Source organism: Lepus europaeus, chromosome 1 (assembly GCF_033115175.1).
Source record: "Lepus europaeus isolate LE1 chromosome 1, mLepTim1.pri, whole genome shotgun sequence".
Classification (NCBI taxonomy): Eukaryota; Metazoa; Chordata; class Mammalia; order Lagomorpha; family Leporidae; genus Lepus; species Lepus europaeus.
In genome coordinates, this window is record NC_084827.1 from 3,902,789 (window position 1) to 3,919,627 (window position 16,839).

Below are 16,839 nucleotides of genomic sequence, written 5' to 3' on the forward strand. Positions count from 1 at the left end.
AACATAAGGTATCTGACTTTTTGGGAATGGTTTGTTTCTCTAAGTATAATGGTTTTTAGTTACATCTATTTTATTGCAAATGACAGGATTTCTTTCTTTTTTATGGATGAGTAATAGTCCATCATGTACATATAGACCACAGTATCTTTACTAAGTCATCAGTTGATAGACATCTTGGTTGATTCCGTATCTTAGGTATTGTGAATTGAGGGACAATGAACGTGAGGGTGCAGATAACTCTTTCATTTGCTGATCTCATTTGCTTTGGGTAAATTCCCAAGAGAGGGATGGATGGATCATATGGTAGGTCTGTATTCAGAGTTCTGAGTTATCTCCATAGTGTCTTCCACAATGGCTGAACCAGTTTACATTTCCACCAGCAGTGGATAAAATACTTTCCCCCCACATGCTTGGCTGCATTTATTTGTGGATTTCTGTATGACAGCTCTTCTAATTGGGCTGAAGTGAAACCTCTTTGTGGTTTTGATTTGCATTTTACTAATGGCCGGTGGTCCTGAAAATTTTTTCGTGTGTCTGTTGGCCATTCCTTAACTGGATTGTTTGTTTTGTTGTTGTTGAGTTTCCTGGGCTCTTTTTAGATTCTGAATAATAATCCTTGATCAGTTTCATAGTTTGCAAATATTTTCTCCTATCTGTGATTGCCTCTTCACTTTGCTGTTTCTTTTTTTTTTTAAAAAAAGATTTCTTTATTTATTTACAAGTCGAAGTTACACACAGAGAGAGGCAGAGGCAGAGGGAGGGAGGGAGAGAGAGAGAGAGAGAGAGAGAGGTCAGTCTTCCATTTGCTGGTTCACTTCCAAATTGGCTGCAAGAGCTGGAGCTGCCCTGACACGAGACTAGGAGCCAGGAGCTTCTTCCAGGTCTCCCACATGGGTGCAGCGGCCCAAGGACTTGGGCCATCTTCTACTGCTTTCCCAGGCCATAGCAGAGAGCTAGATCAGAAGTGGAGCAGCCGGGACTCGAACCTGAATCCATATGGGATGCCGGTACTGCAGGCGGCAGCTTTATCTGCTATGTCACAGCGGCGGCCCCTGGGTGTTTCTTTTGCAGTGCAAAAGCTTCTCAGCTTGATGCAATCCCATTGGTCTATTTTGGCTTTGATTGCCTGTGCTTCTGGGGTCTATTCCAAGAGCTCTTTTCCTATGTCAATGTCTTGCAGACTTTCACCAATGATCTCTAATAATCTCTAATAATTTGGGGATACTAGGTCATAGATTTAGGTCCTTGATACATTTTGAGTGGATTTTTGTGTAAGATGTAAGGTAGGGCTCATGCATGTGGAGATCCAAGTTTTCCCAGCACCGTTTGTTGAAGAGGCTGTCCATGCTCAAGAGATTGATGTTAGCTCCTTTGTCAAAGATAAGTTGGTTAAACACATGGGCTTGTTTCTGGAGTTTCTATTCTATCCATTGCCCTACACATCTAATTTTTTCTAATACCAGGCAGTCTTGATTATAACTGCCTGCCCTGTAGTGTATCTTTAAATCAGGTATTATGATGCCACCTGCGTTGTTTTTGTTGTTTAAGGTTGCTTTAGCTATTCAAGGTTTCTTGTGCTATCACATGAATTTTAGCATCATTCATTCTAGATCTGAGAAGAACGTCACTGGTAATTTCATTGGTATTACATTGAATCTGTAAATTACTTTGGGTAGTATGTACATTTTGATGATATTAATTCTTCTAAGACACCAACATGGGCGATTTTTTCCATTTTTTTTTGTGTGTGTCTTCCTCTATTTCTTTATTTAATGTTAAATCTTTGACCTCCTTGGTTAAATTCCTTCCAAGGCATTCAATTTTTTGAAGCTATTGTGAATGAACTTCATCTGAGAAGTTCTTTCTCAGCATGACATTGTCTGTGTATACAAAGGGTATTGATTTTATGTATTAATTTTATATGCTGCCACTTTACCAAACTCTTTTATGAATTCCAATATTCTCTTAGTGGAGTATTTTGAATCTTCTCTATATAAAATCATATCATCTACAAATAGGGATAGTTGGACTTCCTTCTTTCCAGTTTGTATCCCTTTATTTCTTTTTCTTGCCTAATGGCCCTGGCCAAAATTTCAAGGACTAAATTGAATAGCAGTGGTGAGAGTGGGCATCCTTTTCTGGTTATGGATATTAGAGAAAATGCTTCCAGCTTTTCCCCACCTGATCCTTGTAAATGATCTTTCTGATTTGTTGTTGTTGGATTCAATTAGCTGGTTTGTTGAGGATTGTTGCATCTATGTTCATTTGGGATACTGGTCTATAGTTTTCTTTGCTGCTTCTTTTTCTGGTTAAGGAATTTAGGTGATGCGGCCTCATAGAAGGAGTTTGGAAGGATTCCCTTCATTTCAATTGTCTTAAAAATCTTGGGAAGAATTGGAATTATTTATTCTTTGAAAGTCTGGTAGAATTCAGCAGTGAAGCCATTGGGTCCTGGGCTTTCCTTTGTTGGGAGAGTCTTTATTACTGACTCAACCTCCTTTTTGGTTGTTGGCTTTTAGGTTTTCTCTATCTTCATGACTCCATTTAGGTATATATGTCCAGGAATATATTAATTTCTTCTAGATTTTCTGATTTGTTGGCATATAGCTCTTTGCAGTAATTCCTGATGATTCTTTTTATGTCTGTAGTTATCTGATGTTACATTTCCTTTTTCAATTCTGATTTCATTGATTTGGTTCTTTTCCCTCTTTTTTATTTATTTATTTATTTATTTTTGGTTAGTTGGGCCAATGGTATATCCTCTGAAAGTAATCTGGCATTTGTCTTGTGCACAGTTTATAAACTTTTTTTTTTTTTATGTTTTGCTGTTGAATGTATGACTACAACGTGTCATGGTGAAGATCTGGTCATGTCTATAAGTAGTTTTCATGCCTCTTGAACTTGAATATTTTTTCTTCCTCCAAATTAGGGAAATATTCTGTAATTATTCCACTGAATAGGATTTCAGATCCATTCGCTCTTTCCACACCATCAGGAACTCCTAAGTCTCCTATGTTGGGTCATTTTATAGTATCCCATAAATCTCCAACACTGTTTTTAATTCTTCTAATGTCTTTCTCTCTCTTTTTTTGTTTTTTGGTCTGAAAATTTTTCATCAATTTTCTTCTAACTCAGATTTTCTTCTACTTAATGAATTCTGTTGTTAAGGCTTTCAACTGTATTTTTTTATTTGACACATTGAAATTTTCATTTCTAGTATATCATTTTTATTTCTCTTCACAATCTCAACTTCTTGGGAAAATTTTTCATTCATGTCATGTATGGATTTCTTTAATTCATAAATTTGCTTCCCATTCTCTATGATTAATCTTTTAAATTCTGTTTCAGGAATTTCATTAATCTCTTCATCTTCACATTCTAATATTGAAGTGTTGTGTTCTCTTGAGGGGTCATGTTGTCTTCTTTATTCTTTTTTCTTGAATTCTGTGTTTATTTTTAGGTATTTGTTGAGATACTTGTTGGCTTTTTCCTCTGATGACTTCCGTCTTTGAACTATGGCTCTGTGACTTAGTGAAGTTTCTGCTCTTTCAGTGAATACCCAGAGGTGTGTGCTGGGTTTGGCTAGGGAGCTCTGGTCTGTGGTACAGGGTAGGGTGCGCATCTAAGGTGACGCCCAAGTTGGGTGTGGTAAATCTCTCCTTCTTAGTAGAAAGGAGGGAATAATCACCTCTGTTGGCATAATCTCACCCTCACCTCCTCCCTTCCAAGGTGATCAATGCCCAGGTGTTAGATCACAGTGGGTAAATACTTACCTACATTGCTGTATGAAATACACAAAGATCGGTGCTATCCTCAGTGTAGACATGGATCCCATTGCAATGACACACCCCAGGCAATCAGGGAGCTTGAGCATGTGATTGCCCAGAGACCCAGCTACACCCTACACCCTCTCTTGCAGTAACAGAGTTCCCACAGTTCCAGCACATAAGGCTCCCATAGCCATGGGGTGTAGAGGACCCTCTCTGCCTAGCTAGCCTGTCCTGTCCACAGAGAGGCAGAGATGTCCCCACAGCCAGCTGCCCATGGGTGCTGTCTAGGTGGTTTGAGCCCTGGAACCTGTGATATGTTGAGAGGCCGGGGCACCTCACAGTCCTATGTGGGTGCCCAGCCCCATGTCAGTCTTCCCAGCAAGGCTCAAAGTCAGTGGGGAGTGCAGATTTTTTTTTTCTTCTAGTACAATCTATGAATCACACAGGTGCACAAGAGCTGCTGGCCACAGTCCCTACTTGTTTCACAATGTTGCCTTCTCTCCGCTGATTTCCGGGTGCATGCATCGGAGCTGCTGTCGCTGCTACTCCATCAAGTTGGCATTTTGTGCTGGCCAGTTGCTGGGTACTCACACACGAATTTCTGCAGCTGCTGTGTATGTTCAAAATGGTGCCTGCCCTCTCTCAGCCAGTTTCCAGGTGCCTTGAGGGGTTGGGGGGAGAGAACCTTTTTTTACACTAGGTTAGCAGGTACCCTATATCCTTAGGGCTCCAGGCCAGATTCACACCAAACCCTCCTTTGGGCGGTATCACCAGTGGCAAGGGCTGCAACAGTCTGATCTCATCTCACTCTTGGCACTTGGCTGCTGGGGTCGTGTGTTGTGTCCACGCCCATCCTGCATAGCCACGACTTCCAAACAGATCCAGCTGCCCCTTCCTTCCCTAGGACTTCCACTGCGGTTTTCTCTCTGACTCTCTCCTAAGAATGTACTTCCTCCACATTTTTTCTATGTACGCCTTGCCTCTCACGCAAGGTCTATTTAAATGAAGCAATCCACAAAAGCATCAGTAGATAAAGTCAGAGCACTCGCAGCACAGTGACACCAGACTTTTCCAGAGATACAGAGAAAAGGCCAGATTTTCAGAATTTTAAGCAAATACAAAAACTGGGTATTTTCTCCTTAGGACTGCAGAGCTTTGCAACTTCATTGTAAAGGAAGGGCTCAGCATAACGCGTGCGGTCATGTTGTCTGCTCATCTACCTTCAGTCCTTGCCTCTGTCCTCCCTTCTAGGAGTCTGGAAACAAATCGACAGGCGAGTGGAGAATCCTGAAGGCGCCCCTGGACCACATCAATCTTCATGTCAGAGGAGGCTACATCCTGCCTTGGCAAGAACCTGCAATTAACACTCACTCCAGGTGAGGAGGGGAGTTGGGTCTGAAGTGTTCGCTACGCCACGGAGAGACAGCTTTACAAGTGGCTGTTGTGTCTACCTGGGCTCTGTGCGTAAACAACTTGTAGACAAGTGTTGGTTACATTCCGTGAGTGCTCTTGGAATAGAAACTCAAGGCAGATGAGCATGAAGTCAGATTTGAGGAGATCTTTGATCTATGATGCTGTGTCAAAGGCAACATTTTCCTTCAGGCAAAGCATGTTTCTCTTTATACCCCAACAAAACAGGGAATGTGACTCAACTCCTTGGTTTCTGATGGCTACCCAGAGGATTCAGTGGTCATTCCAAATCCAAGGAGAGATTTTATGCGCTCTTATGCACATGCACATTATATCATTTCATATGTATATATATAGAGGTTATTTATTCATATAAAATACATATGAAATATGAATAATGAAAATAATGAAATACTTCATATGTATAATTTCATGTTTAATATATTTGAAATAGTTATTTATAGTTCTTTATGTCTACAACTAGTTACATATGAACTGGGGTTCATATATATCAGATACTAAATACATATTCATTGGATGAATGGATGCATGAATATATTCACTCATTAAGGAGAGCGAGTTATGTATAAAGAGGCGCGTAAGACAGAAACAAGAGGGGAAAGATGAACTTTCATCCTTGAATAAGGCTGTATTCTTGGTTTTTATACAAATGGAGCTTTGAGCTGGGTGTTGAATAATGAAAAGGATGAAGGTATAAAGATTGCAGAAGAGAGATATTATGGCACATTTAAAGAACCGAAGGTGAGAAGTTAGTTGATCTGGGGGCATAGTAATCCATTCAGTTTAACTAGAACATAGAAAAAGGAGAGGGTGAAATAAATAAAGCCCACGTGGGGTAGGATCAGTCCTTGAAGGTTGTGAAAGCCAGGCCAGGCCTTTGGATTTGGTCTGTAGTAAACCTACTGAAGTGCTTGCTCTTTGTCTCTTGGGTTTTCTTCCTAAGGAATTCATATATCTTATAATTTGCACATTTGTGAAGTGTGTGTATTTGATGTTTGAAGGCCAAAGTTAAACCAAACATGTTATCAAATAGTTGAATGTTTCTCCATTACATTTTAAGTGTCACATTTAATCTCACCAAACCTATTTTTAGAATTTTATGCACTTATTTAATATATTACCTTTATTTCTGGATAAGTAATATTTTTAACAGAGCCTGTTCTTCACTTTTACAACCTACAATATAAAGAAAAATATCTCATTTTTATATGACAGTCGACAACAATTTATGGGATTAATTGTTGCCCTGGATGACAACAGGGAAGCTGAAGGTGAGCTGTTCTGGGACGATGGACAAAGCATCGGTGAGTATGCAGTTTCCAGCGTCCTTGTCACCCTCAGAAAGGCAAACCCCAGAGGCTCAGCACATAACCAGCAAGAACTGAACACCTATTTGTTTCTGTCACTGCCGGCAAGGCAAAGGTATCGAGGGATGTTTTGCAGCTTTTGGACTATAACAACCATGGACCAAGTATGGCCCAGTGTGTTTTAGGCCAGGGACCTGCCTGATGCTGTGGAGCTCTGTGTCACCATCTCCCTCTGTCAGAGCAGGATGGTTGCAAATGTCAGGCTGATAGTTAACTCATCCTCGATGGGACACAGACGAGGCTCTGTTGTTTGGGCCAGCCATCTATACCAGGTATCCTTTTCCTCCAGGAAGGCCCACTCGGGGCACAAATTACAGTTGGAAAATTTCTCAGTGACTCATACATGGGAATTAAATGTTTACCAAAGGACACCTCATATTACTTTGTATGTTTCTTTTCCCAATCAAAGACATACCAGTTCTACCTTAGATAATTTGGATTTGTCATTATAATCAGAACAGCCTCTTCCTGAGACATTTCTTTAGATACTGACACACTGTTACCAACCCTCACTGTTCACTACTTATCCCTCGGGGAGCACATTCTAGTGTTGCTTGATGCCACATTTGCAGAAGTTATAGTTTATTTTTGACTAATGATATTTCTAAAGGATTTTTTCTTGATAATTCCTTTCATTTTAAGGATAAAGTATTCTCTTTAAAATTTGTAAAGATAGAAAACTAGAAAAATACAATCACCTTTATATTTTTGCTATACTGCCTTTTGCTTTATATCACTTAAGAAAGTGTTTATGTTTTGTATAGGTGAAACTGTATTGATTAGGTGAATACTGTTTATTTTTCACCTGTCATGGCAGAAGCTTGTTTAGATGTCATTGTGCAATATTCATAAGCATCACCATGGTGATCATGTTCTTTTGGGAGGCTACATCATGATGTACCTAATTCTCTATAATTACCCTCTACACGGGTTTTCTTTTATAAAATTAACAGTATTAGTTTTAAGACTACTTGTTAGAGAGGCAGAGAGGGAGAGAAAGAGTGTGCTCCTAACCAATGAGTCACTCCCCTGAATACCTATAAGATTACTGCTGGACCAGGCTGAAGCTAGGAGCTAGGACCTCGATCTAGGTCTCTCACATGGGTGACAGAAATCCAGCCACTTGAGTCACCCCTTGCTGACTACCAGAGTACACATTAGCAGGAAGCTGGAATTAGAATTCAAACCCAGGTACTCCTCCATGGGATGTGGCGTATCAACTGTTAGGCCAAATGCATACTCTTCTACGGGATGTTTTCTTTTTTCTTTTAAGATTTATTTATGAATTTAAAATGCAGAGATGGGAAGGGAAAGAGAGGAGGGTGAGAGAGAGAAAGAGAGAGATAGAGAGAGAGAGCGCCTCATGTACCTTATACCCAGCTTCTCCTATTATTAACATCTTATATTAGTATAATATAGATGTTATTAGTATATTATGAAATCATTAAAATCCCATATTAGTTTATTTCTCACAAGTGATGAGCCACACCCAGCTTCCCCTCTATTTTTAATCCAAGATCCCTCCCAGCTTCTAGTAATCAGGAAAGGGCCTTTTTTTTTTTTTTCAGAATATTCTGGTGTGTTTTATTATCATGAAAAGAAAAGTTACATATGGGTCATATTTGTATTTCATAAGACCCATTGGTGTCCTTCTGAGAAGCACATTTGATTTGTCCACCATTGCAGCCAAGGACCATTTAGGAAGTTATTTAATTAATTCAACAAAATAAGTCAGTGCCCAACTGGCTGCTCTGCTTCTTTTTTTTTCTTGTTTTATTTTAGAAAGCTTTTATTTAATAAATATAAATTTCATAGGTACAGCTTTAGGAATATAGTGGCTCTTCCCCCCATTCCTGCCCTCCCACCCCCAGACCATCCCACCTCCTACTTCCTCTCCCATCCCATTCTTCATTAAGATTCATTTTCAACAGTTGGCACCCAAACAGACATACACAGTATAAAGTACTGTTTGAAGACAAGTTTTACCATTAATTCTCATAGTACAACTCATTAAGGACAGAGGCCCTCCATGGGGAGCAAGTGCACAGTGACTCCTGTTGTTGATCTCACTCACAGGGATCCTTCATGTAGATGATTTTTTGCCACAGTGTCTTGGCTTTTCATGCCTAAAATGCTCTCATGAGCTTTTCAGCCAGATCTGAATGCCTTAAGGGCTGATTCTGAGGTCAGAGTGGTATTTAGGGCATTTGTCATTCTCTGAGTCTGCTGTGTGGCCTGCTTCCCATGTTGGATCATTCTCTCCTTTTTAATTCTATCTAGTGTTATTACCAGACACTTGATCTTATTTATGTGATCGAAAAGGGCCTTCTTTTAAAGCATATTTTCTCAACCTCAGCAGTATTGTATGTACCTTATACACAGCTTCTCCTATTATTAACATCTTATATTAGTATAATATAGTTGTTATTAGTAGACTCTATGTACTAATTCTTTGTTGTTGGTATTTATTGTGGGATGTCTAGCTGCACCCTTCACCTGCCTTCCTGACTTGATGTCAAAGCACACACCATGTAGGTGCGCCAACCATGTCTCTTGTTGTTGTAAAATGCCCAGAGTCTAAGTCACGAATCATTTAGGATCCATGTTTTAGGGGGAAATAGAGACTCCTTGTGCGTATCTGAAGCTAATTAGGCCTGATGAGTGATGTCAGAGTGAGCTAATGATGCTGCAGTTAGTGTATCAAACCAAGCCACTATTTAAAAAAAAAAAAAAAGCCAAGACACTCTGGCCAAAAAACAAAAACCAAAACCAAACCAAACAAACCCTAAATGAAAGATCTCTGTGAGTGAGATTCCAGTGGAAAGAACGGGCCATCAAAGAAGGAGGTACCTTTCTCTGAAGGGAAGAGAGAACTTCCACTTTGACTAGGACCTTATCTAAGTAAGATCGAAGTTGGTGAACTCAAAAGGCTTCCATAGCCTTGGCAACTCATGACTAGAGCCTAGGGAGATTACTGACGCCATAAACAAGAGTGTCAAATTGTTAAGTCAACAACAGGAGTCACTGTGCACTTACTCCACATGTAGGATCTCTGTCCTTAATGTGTTGTCCAATGTGAATTAATGCTATAACTAGTACTCAAACAGTATTTTACACTTTATGTTCTGTGTGGGTGCAAACTGTTGAAATGTTTACTTAATATATACTAAATTAATCCTCTGTATATAAAGATAATTGAAAATAAATCTTGATGTGAATGGAATGGGAGAGGGAGTGGGAGATGGGAGGGTTGAGGGTGGGAGGGAAGTTCTGGTGGGGGGGAAAGCCATTGTAATCCAAAAGCTGTACTTTGGAAATTTATATTTATTAAGTAAAAGTTAAAAAAATAAAAAAGTGTATTTTGAAAATTTGTAGCCCTTACCTGCAAAATTTTAAATTTCAATAAAAATATTTATTTGGTCTCAGTCCCTGTAGCCTCCAAAATCTTTTGCAGAAAGTGTTTCTCCTTTTTACTAAAACAGATTTAGAAATTCAAACTGAAACAGTATAGTATAAATATATATTTAATTTAAATGTTCTGTTAACAGATTTGTAACTACTTGCTTAACTTTTCCTTAATTATGTAATCATGTAACTATGTAATTATGTAACTAGCAATGTAATGGCTAGTTCAAGAATAATTTTAAATAACTATGTTAATGGAATCCCATTCTTTTAAAGTTAAATAAACATAAATAAAGTTAAATAACATAGTTATTTAAAATTATTCTTGAACTAGCCATTACATTGCTAGTTACTAATCCTCCTCCTGTGGCTCCGGCACCCTGGGTTCTAGTCCCTGTCGGGGCACCGGATTCTGTCCCGGTTGCCCCTCTTCCAGTCCAGCTCTCTGCTGTGGCCCAGGAGTGCAGTGGAGGATGGCCCAAGTACTTGGGCCCTGCACCCGCATGGGAGACCAGGAGAAGCACCTGGCTCCTGGCTTCGGATCAGCACAGTGTGCCAGCCGTAGCGGCCATTGAGGGGTTAACCAACGGAAAAAAAGGAAGACCTTTCTCTTTGTCTGTCTCTCTCTCTCATTGTCCACTCTGCCTGTCAATAAATAAATAAATAAATAAATTCATTAGTTGTTAAGTGAGGCTGCAGTGTTTGCTTAAGTTACATTTTCTAACTAAGGCAAAATTTAAAAATATATTTTTATATAGTGGTGTTAATTTAGAAAATTTTGAAGAATGTTAGTTTGTTCAGGGAGAGAATATGTTGGAACACTGAATAGAGATAGGATGTTGACAAGGACTGAGACCAGAATATGAAGCAATACTGACATTTAAGAAATAGGAGGAGTTACAGAAGCCACACCGGGAGGATGAGTACAAGAGACATCAGCTAAGGAGTGCAGCAGTCCCTAATCTTGCTTTTGCTTTTTGTGGTTTTAGTTACTATCAACCATGGTTCAAAAATATTAAATGGAAAATCCAGAAACAAACAATTGATAAGTTTTAAACTCCATATTCTTCACAGTAGTGTGATAGACCTCAGCCTGTCCTGTTCCTAGGCAGCCAGGAATAAGCCACTCCTTTGCCCAGCATGTCTGCTGTATGCGCGGCAGGCCTGCTGATCACTTAGTAGCTGTCTCTGTTACCAGAGCGACAGCTGCAGCATTGCAGTGTTTGTGTTCAAGGAACCTTCATTTTATTAAATGAGGATCTCAAGTTGCAAACTTTTATTGTAGTACATTGTTAGAATTGTTCTATTTCATTATTGTTGCTAATTTCTTCATTTATAAACTTTACCTATGTATGTACATGTAGGAAAAATCATCATATACATGGGATTTGACACTATCATGGGTTCAGCTCTTAGAATGTATCCCTTGTGGATACAGTGGGGCTACTACATTTGAAGGGTGAGATGTGTTAACAAAGAGGTCTAAATATCCTGAATGATATGAGTAGATATTTAATTTGAATGTGCTTCATCGTTGATGACTTTAAAAGGATCAGATTCGTAAAAAGGGAAACACAAGCTGGAGTATTGGAATGCAGAATTAAATTATGAGTTGAGTATAGATACATGAGAAGCAAGTGTCTCCATTTAGAGACCTGCAACAATTAAAAGTAGCACAATGGTGGCTTTGGTATAGAGAGAGTCAAGTGAAGGATTTGTCAGAACTGCAGTGCCCTGGAGCATCCTTGTAGCCAGGGGAGCAGTCTAGGAAATGACTTATGGAGTAAATTCTACAGAGATAGGAATGCCTGGCTCTTAGGTTGCATGGGAGAAGGAGATAAGAGGAGAGAGAGAAGAATGTAGATAAAGATGATGTGACTTTGATCATGAGACTGTACAACGTACTCTTTGTATGTACTCTGCACGAGCAGAGTGCTCTGTACCTTACTGCCGTTAACTAGGTACTATTACTGCCTCCCTTCTACAGAGTGTAAAATGGTAAGTAGCTTGCCTGAGGATGGACACCATTAAATTCAAGAGCTGAGACTTCAGTCCATGTCAATTTGGCGTGCATTCCTAACCACTCTCCTCTACTTGGAGTCTTTGTCGTCATAACTATGTGAGCGTTCACGGACAAGCACCTGCTATGTCAGCACAGAATACTCAACCAGGAACCTTCATATTGTACCTACGGTTTACCTAGTCTTCATTTAGCTCAGACTTTCTCCCGCTTGCAATATCCTGAACCCCACCTCAAAATACCCCCCTTCCACATTAACTGGAAGTGAAATACTCCTCAGCGGCTAGCTTCAGTACTTCTCAGAGGTAGCGACTGTCCTGATCAGTAACTGTGACCCTGCTGAGCTGGTTTCTGACCAAAATGAAATGATCTGCCACAGTTGAAGCAATGAGAAGTTGCTTACTCTTTTTTTTTTTTTCTCTTGCTTGCAGATACTTATGAAAATGGGAACTATTTCTTGGCAAACTTCACAGCAGCTCAGGTAACAGTGCTTTATTGAATTTTCTAATCTCTGGCTACATCCAGATGAAACATTATCATGTAACAATGTATAAATATGTATAAATATGATATCCCGTATTTCAACGGGAGGCCTTTCCCGTGCTTACTTTTACAGTTCAGGTCTGTTGGCATTATATAAGGAAGAAGTACGCTTTGTTTTGACAGTTATGCTGTATACCATCATTTGGCAAAAAAAATAAACCTGCAATTCATGCAATTCTGGGGAAAAATAATGTCCTTGAATGTGTAACGTATCTTCCAGGGATGAAGAAGGCCCTGACTAGTGAAAAATGTCCAGTCGTGTTACTGCTTTATAAACTATCATCATGCAATAATGTTGTGCAATAGACAACCGCAAAACCTCAGTGGCATTCAAGAAGCATTAATTTAGCTCATGTGTCTGCAGAGCTCAGGTGATCTGGGCTGGATGTGACTGATCTTGTTTGGCTCAAATATATCTGCCATCCACCATGGACCTGTTAGGCTGATGGGAGGCTGTTGGGTGTATTTACTTAGATGTCAGGTTATATAAGATAGCCTTTTGGGAAAATCTAGGCATAATCTTTTCATGATTGTGGAAGATGGCAAAAATAGAAGTGCCTAAGTGCTTTGAAAATTCTCCTTTTGCACCATAATATTAACTTCCCAATGGTAAAGTAAATCATGTGGCTAGGCTCAGAGGAAGAGGAGAGACAGAATGCCTGACCTAGTGGTGGGGGCCTGATCTATGATGAAAAATATGGAGAGGGATGGATGAATAATTGGAGACAATAAGGCAATCAATGTAGCTTGCACGGTGAATCATCTATATAACTGTAATTAGACTTGGAGGGTCATTCTATGTCAAATCTAGAACCTGCTTCTCCATAGTTTTTACCTTTTGAATTAAACTGGGGAACACTAGCATACAAACACATCATCACTTTTCTGTAACTGTTTCAAGTATTTGAATATGGCTGTCATAAACAATTCCTATCTTCTCATAGAATTATACATCTCCATGCTAACCTCACATTCACCGTATTTTGTGCTTATAGCGCTTTACAGATCTGAGTATTCTGTTTGGAATGCATTTTGCTTTCATTTCTTTTAAAACACGGTACCCAGAATTGAGAGCTTATTTTAGAATTATACTATCCAATATAACACTACCTAGTCACATGTGGCTGGTGAACATCTGAAATGTGGTTATTGAGCATTTGGAATATTCAAAAGCTTAGTTTGATTATAAAAATGACTCACGAATATTTTCATAATGAACACGTGCTGAAATAATATTTTGGATATATTGGATTAAACTACACTTTAAATTCAATTTTTCCTTTTAAAAAGTGAGACTACTAGAAAATTTTAAATTGTGTTTGAGGGAACTTCAAAGAGTTCATTTAAGAGAGAATTAAAAATTAAGTTTATTTTAATGTAAAAATTTTGAAATCCACATGTAGTTTTTCATAGCATTAATCCTTCATGAACTTTTCCTTTTAAAAATATTTTTAATTAATATGTAATAATGGTACATTTTATGGGGTACAGTGCAGTATTTCAACTTATATATATGGTATAAACTGGTCAGGTAAGTAGCATAATTAACATTTCCGTTTCCTAATTTTTTCTTTATGTTTATAGTGGCTCCATGGTAGAATTCATTACTTCCATTGAACAGTTCTAGTGCATGTTAATAAACCTCCCTCTATCCCCCGTCCTCCCACCTGTCTCAGTCCCTAGTAATCACAATTCTGAATTCAGACGGATTTTTAACATACATGAATGTTTTGAAGACCTCTTGTATATGGTTTAAATTATATTTCTATGGGACAGCAGCGATTTCCATATTGCCCACTAATTCTTTTCAGCTAGGCTTTATAGCTTTTATTGTTGTTACATTGTGTTTACTTTTGTAAGTACCTAAGGTAGGTGTTTGGCACATATATAATTCTTTTGATTAACTAAGATCATCAGATTTTCAGATATGATTAGCATGTCATTCTGTCCCCATCATGTATTTGCTTTTTTAAAAAGAAATATGAGGATTTGTGTACTAGTTTAACGTGTAAATTCTCTATTAATTTAAAAATGCTTGAGTTGAAGACTTTACATAATTTTCCTCATAAAATATTTTTTTCAAATGAAGCCATTGATCTAGAAGTCCTCATCTCAGTTCTATTTCTACAAATAATGAGTTACTCAGTTTAGGGAAGCTACCTCGTCTGTTTGACTTGTGTTTCTTTCTATTTATTTATTGAAAACATTTCATTTCAGGATAGGCTTTACATTTCTAAAACAAAGATTGTGTGGTATTACAAAGACTTTCTTTATTATAAAACATTACATTTACCTTACCAAAAAAAGAAAAAACCCAAAAAACACTTCTAAGTCTAAAATTTGCTCTTTTATATTTCAAAGTAATGGTACATGTATTCTTATTTTGGTAATGTTTGATGAATTTCTCCCTACGAATCAGTGACCTGAGAAGCACCTCCAAATTTCCCTAGATTAATTCTTATTAATGTTATCTTGGCTAGTGACCCAGCTTGTAGGGGTAGGGCTAATTTGTAGCATCTGCTAATTACCATAGTGTAAATATTTCCACAGTGTTAATGAATTTAAAATTATCAATTGGGTTGCAAAATTCAAGGAATTTTAGCAATCAGCTCTCCCAAACTGATAGGACCAGCTCCAGCGTAACCACTTCCTTCAAGTTGTATTCCCTTTTCTTGATTCATCCCTTGCTTCTGGTTATCTTAACAACCACAAAAATCCTGTTCTTCTTATCACCACATCTATCTTTTTATTTTTTCTGTTACCATTGGAGTTGAGAAATTTTTACCTTCATTCTACTGCATCTGCCTCCTTGATTTATTACATAGAATATTCATAATCTTATCTTGCTATACTAAACTAGTCTTCTCTATTTCCTCTGCACTAGCAATGGTAACCCTTGCACTCACTCTGTGAATATGCCTTTGCTTAATGTATCTCTGCTGATAGGCTGATGCACTATCATTATTAAGGTTATTTCCTTTCCCATTTATAGCACCTTTATAAATCACATCCATCCTTTCAGAACTTTTTAAAAAATTTTTATTTAGTAAATATAAATTTCCAAAGTACAATGGCTTTTTGCCCCCAATAACTTCCCTCCCACCCGCAACCCTCCCATCTCCCACTCCCTCTCCCATTCCATTCACATCAAGATTCATTTTCAATTACCTTTATATACAGAAGATCGATTTAGTATATACTAAGTAAAGATTTCATCAGTTTGCACCCACACAGAACATAAAGTGTAAAATACTGTTTGAGTACTAGTTATAGCATTAATTCACGTTGAACAACACATTAAGGACAGAGATCCTACATGAGGAGTAAGTACACAGTGACTCCTGTTATTGACTTAACAATTTGACACTCTTGTTTATGGCATCAGTAATCTCCCTAGGCTCTAGTCATGAGTTGCCAAGGCTATGGAAGCCTTTTGAGTTCACCAACTTCGATCTTATTTAGACAAGGTCCTAGTCAAAGTGGAAGTTCTTTCCTCCCTTCAGAGAAAGGTACCTCCTTCTTTGATGGCCCGTTCTTTCCACTGGGATCTCACTTGCAGAGATCTTTCATTTAGGTCCTCTTTTTTCTTTTTTTTTGGCCAGAGTGTCTTGGCTTTCCATGCCTAAAATATTCTCATGGCTGTTCAGCCAGATCCAAATGCCTTAAGGGCTGATTCTGAGGCTAGAGTGCTGTTTAGGGCATCTGCCATTCTATAGTCTGCTGTGTATCCCGCTTCCCATATTGGATTGTTCTCTCCTTTTTTATTCTATCAGTTAGTATTAGCAGACACTAGTCTTGTTTGTGTGATCCCTTTGACTTTAGACCTATCAGTATGATCAATTATGAACTGAAATTGATCATTTGGACTAGTGAGATGGCATTGGTACATGCAACCTTGATGGGATTGAATTGGAATCCCCTGGCACATTTCTAACACCACTATTTGGGGGAAGTCCGATTGAGCCTTTCAGAACTTTTAAAAAATATTAATTTATTTATTTGAGAGTCAGTTAAGAGAGATGGAGAAACAAAGAAATCTTCCATGCACTGGTTCACCTCTCAAATGGAAGCAACAGCCAGGGCTGGGCCAGGCTGAAGTTAGTAGCCAGGAACTTCATCCTGGTCTCCTGTGTGGGTGCAGGAGCCCAAGCACTTGGGTCATCTTCCACTGGTTTCCCAAGCCATTAGCAGGGATCTGGATCAGAAGTAGAGCAGCTGGGACATGAGCTGGAGCCCATAGGGGATGCCAGCATGGCAGGCGGTAGCTTTACCTGCTGCACCTCAACGCTGGTCCCCTGCCAGC

At 38.7% G+C, this 16,839-nt stretch overlaps 1 protein-coding gene across 1 annotated transcript in view; it reads left to right on the forward strand.

Moving 5' to 3' along the window:
- Window positions 1–16,839, forward strand: part of MGAM2 (maltase-glucoamylase 2 (putative)) — a 98,614-nt gene that overhangs the window by 65,082 nt on the left and 16,693 nt on the right. Inside the window, 3 exon segments of the mRNA XM_062194637.1 lie at window positions 5,022–5,146; window positions 6,417–6,505; window positions 12,425–12,474. Of these exon segments, the coding sequence (XP_062050621.1) occupies window positions 5,022–5,146; window positions 6,417–6,505; window positions 12,425–12,474 (264 nt within the window).